This window comes from Etheostoma cragini, chromosome 9 (genome assembly GCF_013103735.1).
Source record: "Etheostoma cragini isolate CJK2018 chromosome 9, CSU_Ecrag_1.0, whole genome shotgun sequence".
Classification (NCBI taxonomy): domain Eukaryota; kingdom Metazoa; phylum Chordata; class Actinopteri; order Perciformes; family Percidae; genus Etheostoma; species Etheostoma cragini.
Window position 1 is genome coordinate 2,999,177 of NC_048415.1, and position 13,551 is coordinate 3,012,727.

At 39.4% G+C, this 13,551-nt stretch overlaps 1 protein-coding gene, 1 long non-coding RNA gene and 1 other non-coding gene across 5 annotated transcripts in view; 1 reads left to right on the top strand and 2 right to left on the bottom strand.

The window, feature by feature from the left end:
- Window positions 1–3,526, bottom strand: part of LOC117950393 (carboxyl-terminal PDZ ligand of neuronal nitric oxide synthase protein-like) — a 168,071-nt gene extending 164,545 nt beyond the window's left edge. For 2 of the 3 annotated variants that reach the window (XM_034881421.1, XM_034881420.1), the window contains exons 1-2: window positions 3,278–3,526; window positions 2,833–2,904 (exon numbers count right to left, since the gene is read on the bottom strand). In XM_034881421.1, the coding sequence (XP_034737312.1) occupies window positions 2,833–2,904; window positions 3,278–3,382 (177 nt within the window). In that variant the 5' untranslated portion in view covers window positions 3,383–3,526. Of the gene's footprint in view, window positions 1–2,832; window positions 2,905–3,277 lie in introns of those variants that run through there. The other variant, XM_034881422.1, reaches the window with a different exon arrangement.
- Window positions 2,860–3,641, top strand: LOC117950414. The gene is made up of 2 exons (XR_004657886.1): window positions 2,860–2,931; window positions 3,379–3,641. It is a non-coding gene; the product is annotated as an uncharacterized LOC117950414 (long non-coding RNA).
- An 8,251-nt stretch (window positions 3,642–11,892) lies between these two features.
- Window positions 11,893–11,964, bottom strand: trnah-gug. Its single transcript has one exon. It is a non-coding gene; the product is annotated as a tRNA-His (tRNA).
- Window positions 11,965–13,551: the final 1,587 nt, after the last annotated feature.

Here is a 13,551-nt window from a genome sequence, read left to right on the forward strand (position 1 = left end):
GGCAGTTCTGAAGGCAAAAGGGGGTCCAACCCGTTACTAGCATGGGGTACCTAATAAAGTGGCCGGTGAGTGTACATCGAAGTAATCACAATTAGATATGTTCCTTATATTGTGCAGCCCTATTGTCAACCCTACAATATCGCCACAATACCTATATCAAAGTGTTTAAAAATAAAAAATAATGATAATTGATTTTTTCCATATCAACCAGCCCTACATGATAGAGTTAGGGGGGAAAACATGTAATAATTCCCTGTATGTCGATATGTGTATATGTCTACAGTCTAGTGTTTCATTGTTTTGATGTACCTCTATATTCGTGTTCATTCGACAGAGAGTAGAAGCCTCTGATCTGTGCCTTCACCACGCTCACTCAGCAAAACACTTCCCAGGCACTTTCTGGAGCTGCTTCACAGTAAAAACCATCCAGCAGTTTAGGGAACCAAAACAACAATGTCTCTCCACCAAAGCCTCCTTTCTGTTGCTTCAGTCCTGCGTAAATCACTACCGATTGATTTATATTTTTTGGTTAAACACCTAGCTCAATTGGTACTACACATTATGGGAATTCTAGGAAAATGTAGTAACTGCACAAATCATAGTGATTAGTGGAGTCATTTTCCCAACCTTAGTCATTATCTGTGTCAAATTCAAGTATCAACCTGAGAGAATTCACATTAGATTTGTTTGCATTAATTTAAATTTTTACCAAAAATAAACATAAACACACATAAAAACACATTTTGATGTACTTTCATACTCAACAAGAATTCAATATAAGTTAGGATCCATGAGCAGAATCCGATTCTGAGTCAGTTTTAGAGAACGACATAATATACAATTTAGCAGTCAAAATTGTGTGGATGATGTAAGCATGTGTTAATCAATATGAAAACAATCAGACGTAAAGCAGCTACATCTCCTTGTCTAATAAGTCAGTTGATGTTTACTTACTAAAACAACTTTGTGTACTACACTAAGGTTTAATTTTGTCTTATGTTTCTTAACGGTCCCATGACATGGTGCTTTTATATATCTGAAGTCTCTTTTAAATAGACCTTAGTGGTCCCCTAATACCATATCACATCACCTATAATCTAATATATATTAGAATATATATTAGAATATAGGTGAAGTATATTCTAATACTGTATCTGAAGTTTTTTTTTTTATTTAGACCTTAGTGGTCCCCTAAAACCATATCTGAAGTCTCTTTTATATAGGCCTTAGTGGTCCCCTAAAACCATATCTGAAGTCTCTTTTATATAGGCCTTAGTGGTCCCCTAATACTGTATCTGAAGTCCCTTTCCCAAAGCAAAGCAGAGAAAGGGGGGGTAACCTTGAGATTCCAGATCAGCCCATCTGAGCTTTCATTTTCTTAAAGGCAGAGCAGGATGCCAAGAGCTCGGTTTACACCTATCACCATTTCTAGCCAATGGGGGACCGTAGGCAGGCTGGGGGAACTCATATTATTGTTAAAAAAATCTCATGAAGTGAAAATGTTTGTATTGAAATTGAAATACAATTTCTTGCTTCATATATTGATATCAATACAATATCGATATATTGCCCAGCCCTAGCTCAGGTTGCCTTGGCTTTCCTTCTACTCAAGTAAAAGAAATGCCTTCAGAGTTACTCCAGCAGTCCCATGCTTTCAGTGTGACCTCTCTTCCAAGCTAGATACCTGTGGTTTCCCTCCATTGTGTTGTCAAGCCATTTTCACACTGGACGAGCCAAACCAAAGCCTTTTTTCCTGCCAACAACAGCTGCCAAATCAACACACTGGGAGGTCCACTTTATAGGAGCAGGTCACTTCTCTGAACAGGGCAATGAGAACATTTGTGTGTGTGTGTGTGTGTGTGTGTGTGTGTGTGTGTGTGTGTGTGTGTGTGTGATTTTGAAGGTATTATCGATTACTCACAGAACACCTACCATTTCATCTCCATAATCCTAAAATACCTCTGCACCACTGGCACAAACATGTATTAGGTTGCTAAGACAACTGCTGCCAAGCTGACAGACACACTGATAAAGATTAAGTCTAGTTTCTGGAGCAGAAAAAGCTGTAAATCTTAGGTTTACACAGCAGAAAGAGGGAGAGGGGAGGGGTGGATCACACTCCAGTGCATTGCTTCAAAGGAAACTTTTAAACAGTGATGGAGCACATGGGAGACTAAACCTCCTGCCAGGCAGGCCAAGCCTGGGACAGTACAAAGTCTGCATGGTTAAACTCCAAAGTGCTTTCATTACTGCATACCGCCTGTGTATGATAACACTGTAGTTAGTGTGTCCAGCCAATCACTTCTTTAACACCACTTTACGCTTTAGTTTGGTAATCTGATATGCCATTCTCTGTGTCATTTAGTGAGAAAGGCCAACAAGTAGTTCAACCATTGTTCAAAGCATTGATTGATTACAATAATGTATATTTAAACTTCTTCTATCAAGGCTAGTGGGCAAAGTTCCACCAAAGCAACTTTTACAGTTGTACAATATTGGTGTTATAAATTCGACACCAGATTTAGCCTACAAACCAAACCCCAAGCACTATGGTAACAATTTAATTCATTTAAATTATTCGGCTCAAATTTCCCCGGCCTTACGTCACAATTAACGTCAACAGAGAAGACAGTGAACCATCAAAAAGTTGACGCTTTCATGGTGTAAATTCTTGTTTGGGCGACCATACATATGCCGAATAGAGCAGTGGACCACTGTCAATCTTATAACACCCCATGTCGTATTCTACCAGACATGGTCAGTAGCAGATGAACGAGGATGTGGAAAAACATGCAAAATTGGAAATGGGAGTTTTGTCGAGATTCCACTCACCCGTATTCTTCTCATCGCAGCCACAATCTCCACTCGGCTGCTCGGCCGCGTCACATCCAGGCTGCCGATGTACTGTTGTCAGGGAAGTAAATATGACAGGTACAACACATTATTAAAGAATAGTTGACATTAACTTTATTTTTATTTAGGCTACTGAACATTCCAAGTGTCAATGTACGGGAATGACTCTGCGCAACTATATCAAATCTAACTAACGTTAACGTAAACAAATGACTAGCTAGCCAAATCTCTCAGGATTAGCTAGATTTCGGTTATTTCAGTTAGCTTGGCCAGTGAAGTTAAATAGCCTAAAATACCTTTAGTAAGACTAGTGTTGGCCATTTAGACAGGTTGTCTAGCAAAGAGTACACTCGAAAACTGGTACATTTGAATAAGACGTAACCTATAGTTCTACACTTTCTAACGTAGTTGCCCGTGAATTTACCTTTGCCTCAAAGTTGATCCCATGCTGGAAAGCTTCCTCGTTGTGCAACGGGATCCTCAAATCATGCCCATCATCAACGAGGTTGTACTTGGTTTTTGCAGGCATTTTCAAAGTATGCACTACTCCACACTAACAGAAGAACCAAGAAAAAATTAACGGAAAAACAAACTGGGTTGGTTTAACAGGGAGTAATCCAAGAAAAAAAAACACAATTCCAAATCCGGTTAGTTGGCTACATGTTCTCCATCGCAGCAAACCGTCCCAGCATTGCAGCGCTAGCCTACTACAGCGACCAAGTGGCGGTAACTACTTTAGCAGCGCTCCGGCGCACCGCTGCCTTGCTAATATTTACCGGAACAGCTTTGAAAACACATGCAGGTCAGCGGATACAGCGATATACGAGGACAGATGTGTTTTCCTGACTTTTCCTGTGTGGTGAGTGTGGAAGTTGGTTGGGTCCAGCCTCCTTCCGTGGACTCTCCCTCCGTATGGAGAGTGGGTGTGATTGGAGGAGTCCGGGGTTCCCACCTGTTTCCATTGGAACAGAGGCGCACCGTGGCTCTCTGTAGGAGGGGCTCAGAGACTGGTACCTGCCCCCTCTCTTCACTCCTACCTTCCACCATGCCTTCCGCACGCGCGCGCGCACACACACACACACACACACACACACATACACGCACACGCACACACACACACATACGCACACACGCGCACACATTCTCTTATGATTAGTTACTTGTCCCATTCTCTTATCTTCTTCTGTAAAATCTGACTTTGTAATTAACAAATAAACAAACTCTTTTCGGAAAAAATACCTGTTTACTTAGGAAAAAGGAATGGCTTCTATTTAACTGAAGAAAACAATATGTTAAAAAACAAGTGCTTTAATCATCACATAAAAGAATAAATTAATGGTCAAAGATACTGACTGGAAGATGAAAACGTAGGAATTTATCTCTAAACCCATCTGTTATGAATTATGAATAAGAAATGTTAAGCTTCACAGATGTGGTTGATGTAATAATAATCCCAAACCTCTGCCGCGGAATAAATAAATAAAAAGGACAAGGCTACCAACTAGTGGCCACATCTGCAAACACCTACAGAGATACACAAATGTACTGTATGTGTAATATGTGTAACAAATGTAAGAATAAATATTGATATAATGTCTCTCTTTCAATTGAGCGTTCTCATATACAGTACCTATTGCCCACATACAGTGTAGCCAAGAATTTTTCAACTGAATTGATCCATTTAGGCATAAATATTTTTTTGTTAATGATTCATCACTCACATTAACATCTGTATGTCTATACAGAAAGATGTGGATAAAACCAGCCAAATGGGCAGATATGTTGTCTCAATCCTTAACAAACTTAAACCCCCATAAATCTCAGAATTCATTTACATGTGCTTTAAGTTTTGCCAGTGAACAGGCTGCTGTAATAATCACAAGTATAAGGAGAGAATAACATCTAAAACTTTACTTTGGGCTTTAAAGAATGCATCTGCAGTTTAAACAAGCTCTAAGATAATATAAACGTATGATAATAATCAGGGAATAATCAAATCATCTGTTTATTACCGTATCTAAAACAACAAAGCCAAATTAACCTTAGATCCCAAAGGCTAACATCAAAATGAGACTTTAAAAAAAAATAGTGATTCATAACTGTTTCAGTAGGGATCAGAACAAATGTAAGATGCTGAACAACGCTGCAAAAAAATTAACATATTTAAAATATTATAAGCCTAAACACAATCTGGTCAAAGTACGACATGTATGGGCACCTGGTTAGCTCATCTGGTAGAGCAGGCAACCATATATGGAGGTTTACTCCTCGACGCAGACGCAAGTTCGACTCCGCCCTGCGGCCCATTGCTGCATGTCATTCCCCCCCCCCCCCCCCCCCCCCCCCCCCCCCCCCCCTCCATGTCTTGTCAGCTTACCTATATAAATAAAGCCCTAAAAAGCCCCAAAACAATCTTAAAAGTATGACATGTACATTGATAATATGCTACTGTGTTGTTGGTAACGTAAGCAAATACTTCACATTGAGCATCTTCCACACATTCTGTTCAAGAATCTGGAATAAAAGCATCTCCAGACGTTCCATAAAGCAAAGTGATATGTGTTCAGTAGACACTGTTGAGCTGTGTTCATGTTTAATGCAGCCGTCATGTTGTATAATGCACATAGACCATCTGCATCACCCTGGGAGTGAAGATGCAGCGCTCTCCTAAAGGTGGACCCAGGCGGGAAGGAAAGAGGAAGTGGGGCAGCAGTAATTCACATTCTCACCATCTCTTTGGAAATATATAATGCAGGCCCACTCACTGCTGCTAATGGCATCCTGGGGGCTGATACAGTTTCAGGGTGAGGATTTACTCTGGATGCTATAGGTTCAAATCTGGCATCTGGCTTCCAAATGTGACGTACCGTTTCACATCCCGCTCCATGATTCTATGCTTCACTTTGTAGAGTTACATCAAATCCTTAAAACTAGCTATTTTGTATATATTTGTTTCTGTATTTATTGTTAATTTTCATGTTCAATATCTTGTTTGTTTACTGTATGTATGCACCTTTCACCAAGGTGAATTCCCCGTAACTGTAACTTCTTGTGGCAATAAAGGCTTTTCTGATTTTTTTGCATTTGATTTCTAAACATCATCATCATTCATCAAAATGAATTCCCTCATTTAGCATCATTGTTTATTTTGAAAGCTGCGTACAAGTGAACAGTGTACATCTTTGAACAGAAACATTTAACACAAACTTAATATCAATTTTATTTGAATAGCACCTTTCATTACATGTAAACCCAAACTGCTTTGCATTAAAAAAGAAACTGGCATTCCCATTAAAACAAAGCAGTAATAGAAATAGGATTAGAACAAAATGAGACCATCTCAAAGCTTTAAATGAGTAAGCCTCAAGCTTTCAAGTGCGTGTTGATATTGAAGCCCACACAACACTTATTTTATGCCTCTTTTTGTCCGTTATGAAGTACTGCGATGGATAAAACAGCTGTATAACACTATTTTACCTTTTAAAGTCCCTGAGGTCAGGACCACCTCGCCCTCACGGCAGCAAAACAGCTTGATGGCAGACAAGAACAGCTGCTGTCCCTGCACAAGGTATTATTGCTGAAAATAAGGGACCCCATGTGCTCTTAATGCTATTTTGAAAGGATAGAGAGCAACTTAATCCCTGGCAGATCTTCAAATACATGTCTGTTGATTAGGGCTTTAGGCTTTTAAAGCATATGCTCTCTACTTGAACTAGGTTTTGGAGATCAGTGCGAAACGACATAGTTCCACTTAAAAGCTAAATTGCAACATGTAAGGATTTCACAGCCACACACTCCAAATAAATAAACAACTAAAAAATACAGCTGCAACACTGGGGCCTCTATCTGCGGAGAACTGACAGAACGTCCTCATCAAAGACCTCAGTGTGCGTCATTAGTCAAGGGAGATCTACACAATACCATGTGTCTTACATGTATTAGACAAGTCAGATGTAATGATGTGTTTTCCCTTAGGTGAGGATATGATGAAATTGGAATTGTTTGAGGTGAACTGTCTTAGACCTGACATTGGTAGTCTATATCGACAACGTTCCACTTCTGAAATTCCTGTGGACGTTTTTGTTTTATTTAGGCCGGATGGACAGTACGTCACCTTCCGCTTTCTTTGTGTTGGTGTTATAAACTCCGGTGGATTTATGAGGACTATGGTTACCTGTTCCTCAGATCTCTGCAGGGTAAATCCAGACAGCTGGCTAGATCATCGGTCCAATCCGAGTTATCTGTTGCACGACTACAAAAACCTTTGGATATACACATGTACGACCAAAACAAGCTCCTTCCAGAGGCTATTTTGCTGAGGTTCCGTCATTGGGTCCGGGGCTTAGCGCCGCCCAAGACGATTGTGATTGGCTTAAAGGAGAATTTAAGCAATGTAAGCATTTGGTGCTGCATACACAATGTTGTCCTCCTACTAGCATTAGCACCCAGGACGCTGAAACGTTTTTTGTTTTTTTTTATCATTCAGATTTTATTTTATTCTGAGACTGAGTTTAGGGGAGAAAATTACTAAGTGAGCACAAGTACAAAAAAAGTATAAAATGAAAAGAAATAAAGGGGAGGGGGGAATAAAAACAAAACAGGGCAAGTTTTAAACATGCTCTTAGCCTCTTAACATGTCTGAAATGTCCTTTCAAGTGTCTACCCATGTGCAGTGATTCCTTCCAAGTGAACACAGTGAATCTGAAATGCATTCAAGTTTTGCCAATTCAGCTCTGTTTAGTTCTGGTATTGAGACGGCAAGATTTCGGGACCCTCTACAAACTACAACACCGAAGAGAGATCCAACAAAAATATTAATGAATTTAATGATTAAATAAAATAGTGTCTCCAAACTTACCTCAATTAAAATGTGTCTCCTGCTAGTTGAACTACAACACTTTAAAAAAATAAGCATAATCTCATTTTTGAAAACATTTTTGGATCTCTTTTCTGTGTTGTAGTTTGTAGACGGTCCCGAAGCACTCGTCTTGCCACCTCAACACCGGAACTAAACCCTCTGTGTTCAAAGTGGTCCAACTCGGTCCACATCCATACAGAATTGTGCTAATGGACACTCAATAGTTTTCTCATCGGTGAGCAGTGAACTGATATGTCATGCTCTTACTTATCAAAATCATTTTGTGTCATCACTGACAGCTGTGGGGTCGAACAACTTTCATTTTTACATCTATAAAATGTAGCAAATTGAATTGTGGTATTTTTGAGGGCACCATTGTTGGAGAATACATGTAGTGCACTGTATGGTAAATAGAAGATAGGGAGTGATTTCAGACACAGCCTGAGTCCTCTGGCTATATCTGAAAAGATTTTCCTTCGTCCACATTAAACTGGTACTTTTCACATCCAAAAACTGACCTTATTAGAATCTGAACACACCAGCATCATGAGTGAGTGTGAAAGAGAGCCAACTCCATTCAGTACGAGGTCACTGTGTCAGTAGGAGCCCTGAAGCTTGGACTCTCTCTCTCTCTTCTGCATCAATCTTAAACACACACACACACACACACACACACACACACTCACACAGAGCCTTACACATCTTGAGGGCCTCTTAAGCTGAATTAATAATGGTGATTTCAAAGAATGTGGGGCACACACTGCAAAGTGTAGATCCACTTCTCATCTGAGAGTTTCAGTGAAGAAGAGAAGACAATCAGGGAACAAATGGTGACAACAAAACATTTCTAATTGGGCCTGAAGCTGTGTTCCAACATGGAATATCGAAAGAACAGAGATGTACTCAGGGGTGGATTACTCCTGATAGAATCTGCCGCTGATATACAAACAAAGACTCATGGAGCCAACTAAATCTATTAGCTGCGTACATACAGTACAAGGCTCTTAAACACGACGTTAATTAATGTAAGTAAAGAGCTCGGACTGCGGTTAAATTACTCTTTGTTGTGTTTGATGAGGCACCAAACTAAAAGCTGAGTCAGACGTGGTATTCATTTGAATACTTCCCTTTGGTGTAATTAACAGTGAGAGTTTATGATGGATTAGATGTTAGGAAAAGAGGATTCCTTCATAGAGGTGTTCGGTTAAATTAGGCTTTCAAGGGCTTAATAACAACAACAACTAATACTACAATTATCAAATCACAGTGCATTTTTAAACTATTTAAAGGCCTTGTTTGTGCCAAAAGGATTGGGGCACTTTCATGTCATTTACCCCATGTAGCATGGTCTATAAAGTAGAATCTTATTGGCTGACTCAAAACAGGGAAGAGCCTACAGTCATGACAGCGGCTCTGTGAGGTTGTACATAGGCACAATCAATGGTGCTTTGAGTTTGTTTTTTAGCTAAGGTCAGCTTGGTAACAACCTCTTAGTTTGCCATGTTAGCGTGCTAACATTTACTACTTAGCAGTACACACAAAGTACAGCTGAGGCTGATGGGAACATCATTCGTTTTGTGCGTATTTGGTCATAACCTAAGTTGCAAGATGGAAATCACCAGTCATAACAATTCATCCTGACAGGGGAATAAAACGTCTGTAGCCTACAAAATATTACAGCAGTCCGTCAAAGAGACAATAAGACGTTTTACTTAAACGACACATTTGATCCTCATAGTGACACTGAATAAAATTTACAAAATATCTGGCAATCCAGACAGTATTTTTTTGGGATATTTCAATCTGGTTGAAGTGGTGGACTGACTGGAAGACATCCCTAGAGACATGCTAGCGCAAAACTTCCATATGCCAATAATATGACAACCTGCTAAGTGGTTTAGAAGCCCACGGGAGAGTGGTTAAAACATGAAAGAGTTAATAGTGCAGTGTATAGAATATAATATGGCACAGTCTGCAACCATACAGCCCTCATAAACTGAAGAAAAAAGTGCTGGTATGAGATGGAAAACAGAAGTGAGGGTGTCCCCATGTGGACACATTATGAAGTGCAGAACAACTGATCAAAATAATCTATTTATGAAATCTACAAAGGAAACTCACACAATAAAAACATATTTGTAGTTGCACAATTTAATCACTTAATTGTGTTTTTAGCATGAATGCCTTCTACAAATAAGATTGCTGAAAATATCTGAATAAAGTGAGTAAAGAGGTAGTGCAGTTTCCTTAAACAGCATGTGGGACAACTGCACAATGTTATTTAAATGAATTCACAATTTCATCTTTCATCTTCTTTGACTATATTTTGCATGTTATATATTGTTTTTTACGCATCCAAAACATGTTCACATACATACATAAACACATATATGTACTGTATATGTGTGTGTGTGAGAAAGATAGTGATTTTTGAACATTTGAGATGTCCTAGTACAAACACAAAAACACACAACACAAAATACAAGTATGAAGCTGAAAATACTATATAATAGTTCCCCTTCAATCAAAATATCTACATAATTTGATTAGTTATCAAGGATTATTTATTGTCCCAGATTACAATTTCTTGTCTTTCTCAACCAATTACAACATGCAGGGAAAAATGTAACTTGAGTAACTAATCAACCGTCCTGGTTTCAGCCAATCCGAGCTGAAGCCGGTAAAAATGTGTGATTGAGTTGCCTGGCAGCCGGAGGACTCTTTTATAAATGAGTAAATGGATTTGTATTCACCCAGCTTTCCCTGGAGATGGATGTCCAGTAGGGTTTTCTTCTCCTGAGCTGTTTCACATTCTCTCATAGTCAACCAAACACATTGTGTGCTTGGGCCTTAACGGGCCCCTGACACTGCTGCCACAAATCACAGCAATGCTCTTCTTTTATGGGCCTGTGGATTGAGTCCGGTGTCTAACACACTGCAGTAGATAAATCTATCAAGGGCATATTGTGTGATTCATTTTCACTATATATATGGCCAAGGGAAACGTCCCTAAATGTTACAACCAAACTCCAATCAATCAATCCAATGTTCTACGATTGAAGTTTTTAAATCTAATTAAAAGAACCACACTTTCTCACTTGCTTTAAGTTTTTAGCTGCTTTTTATCTAGCCTGGTCTTACCAGACTCTCGTACATTTCATTTGTACAAAGAGTCTGGCAACTCTTTGTTGAAAGGTGTTATTTTCCGTGAAGGCGGGCACTCTGTTGAAGTTTGATATCTGAATGCCCAGAGCCACTCTGGATCGGCCATGACCACTCGCTAATGTTTGGTAGTGACGTCGGCTTAGCATCGCTTTCGCTAGCCTTAGGAGTTGGCTAGCGTTAGCCTTAGGAGTTTGCTAGCGTTAGCCTTAGCTAACTCCTTCAGCAAGCTAAAAATCATTTTTTTTCTAAACCCCGTGGGCAGGAGGGCCACAACATCATGGCCGCCAACAAAACTCAGCAAAGATTGTTGTTGTTCGTGCTTTAACTTCTGGATATTTTGGTAGCGTTCCCACAACGGACCGGATGGCTTCGCTCGCGTCTTTTCTCCACCGCCATTACGGATCTACTACTCTAACCTCAACATCATTGTTCTCAGCCGCTCCCTCTGTCCTGTTCCCTCTAATTTGACCGATGAAAACCCGCGAAAATACCGCAAACCCAGACGTAGTCCTGAAGGAAAACTAAAACTGAGCAGAAGTACATAAGAGGGTGGAGCCAGGCTACTTTTTACCTGCCTGACTTTTATTTCCTTACAATGCTATTTCATATATTAATGATCTTTCAGATGTGGTAGGTCCTGCCCCCCTCGTGATTTACGCCTATGAAACTAACCTATTATTAAGATGAATAAATTCATACATTCTTATGTTGCAGCTTGTCCATGTGCTGCTACATTTAAATAGGCTAGGTAGGAAATGCGTAACATGTGGCACAGTAAAAACGTAAAATAATTCCCTATTAAAAAAAAAAAAGTATAAAAATGCCCAAACCTAAACAAATAACTCAGCATTATCGGCCTAATTCTGTCAGCTTGCCGCTTAATGTTTCTTTGAACATTATAACAATAACACTTTCATTTTAACTTTGAGGGAAGCCGTTTTTTTTAAGCCAAACTGTAATAGGCTACCAACCGATGGCTGTTGTTTATAACGTTGCACAAGAGCCGCAGAAAAGACTGCCGTGACCCGGATTCGAACCGGGGTTGCTGCGGCCACAACGCAGAGTACTAACCACTATACGATCACGGCGAGCTAATCGTGGGGCCGGGGATCGCAGATCCAGAGCAGGGTCCAGTGAAAGAGGAGTAGGCCTACGTCATCACCGTGTTATCGTGGTTGTTGATTGTGTTAATCACAGTCGTTAAAAACCTGCTTCAGATCTGCAGTCTGCTTTCAAAGCCCATCAATTTAACCCGGAAAAGTTAGTTTGAAGATTTCGTTTCCGACATGTTCAGGTGCAACGTAGGTGAAGAGTTTTTTTTTTTTAAATAACTAGGCAATTCTTTAGTTAAAAATTCTTCCGTTGTGTTGTTGGTGGCAGCAGCAGGTAGGCCTACACGTCTTAACCCTCGTGTTGTCTTCACGTCAACATTGAAAATCACTTTTGTTGATGTTTTTATAGATGTTTTAAAACACTTTTGAGGCTTTTTTTCATAATCACTTTTTCGACGTTTTCAACACTACGTAACACTTACTCATTGACTTTAGTTTACAGCTATGTTTGCGATTTTTGTGTCAATAAACTCATTCCTAATGTTTGAGTTAGAAAAGCAGAAATTATAAATTATTGAGACTAAAATTAAAGGAATGGATGTTGATGATAATCACAGACTAGAACATGTCAACCTTGATTCAATAGCCTACTATTTAAAAACCACTTCAATGTTTTTTTCCAAATGCTATAAAATTGAATGAGACACTCCAAAATTAATGAAAGTAGAGATTTGTTCTTGCCAAAGAGCATTGTGTGGAATCAATCGTGTTATTTTGGGTAATTAAAAAGAACACTGATATAGGAAAACGGGGCAATTTGAGGGTTAAACTTAAAGATAACCCAATTTTGAGTTTGCAACTCCATTCGCAAAAACATTGAAATAGCCACTGCATGTAGTAAGAAAGTAAGAATAAAAAAAATGTCTATCAGCAATTATTTCATCAGCAGTGTTGGTTCAAGATCCACTGGGTGGTAACATGACAAGGTGGTATTCAGGGATCAAAGCATAATGGTTGTCATGAACCAGCTCAAATTCAAGACAAAAGAAGGGAGACCACACATTTAAGGATTAAATTAAGCCAATTCATTATAGGCCTACCCATTATAAATCCTACTGAAAATATATTTTTTGAAAAAATGTACTGTATATCAATATTATCAGTGGTGTAGTGAGTGCATGTGTGCAATAATATGATTATTAAAAGTGAAGCTTCACACTAAAGCGAGTCCACAATGTCACTTTGTGTGTGTGTGTGTGTGTGTGTGTGTGTGTGTGTGTGTGTGCCACCCTTCATCTGCATTCATCTCACTACTCCTCGTTTGACTTGATTTAACATACCACGAATACCTTTCTGTTCTTTAGTGCAGAGATCTTCAACAGGGGGTCCGGGCCCCTAGGGGGTCCTCAGAGTCACTGAAAATGTCTTAACATGAACCCAACATAATAATAGCAAATGTAAATCATCATATTTGTGTTAAAAGCAAACACTGATGACAGGCTTACTAGCTTCTAGGTAAGGACATCACTAAGGTAGCCATCCCCAGATCTAGTTCATCCTAAAGATTCACTCTGACATGTAAAGATTCACTCTGACATGTAAAGATTCACTCTGACATGTAAA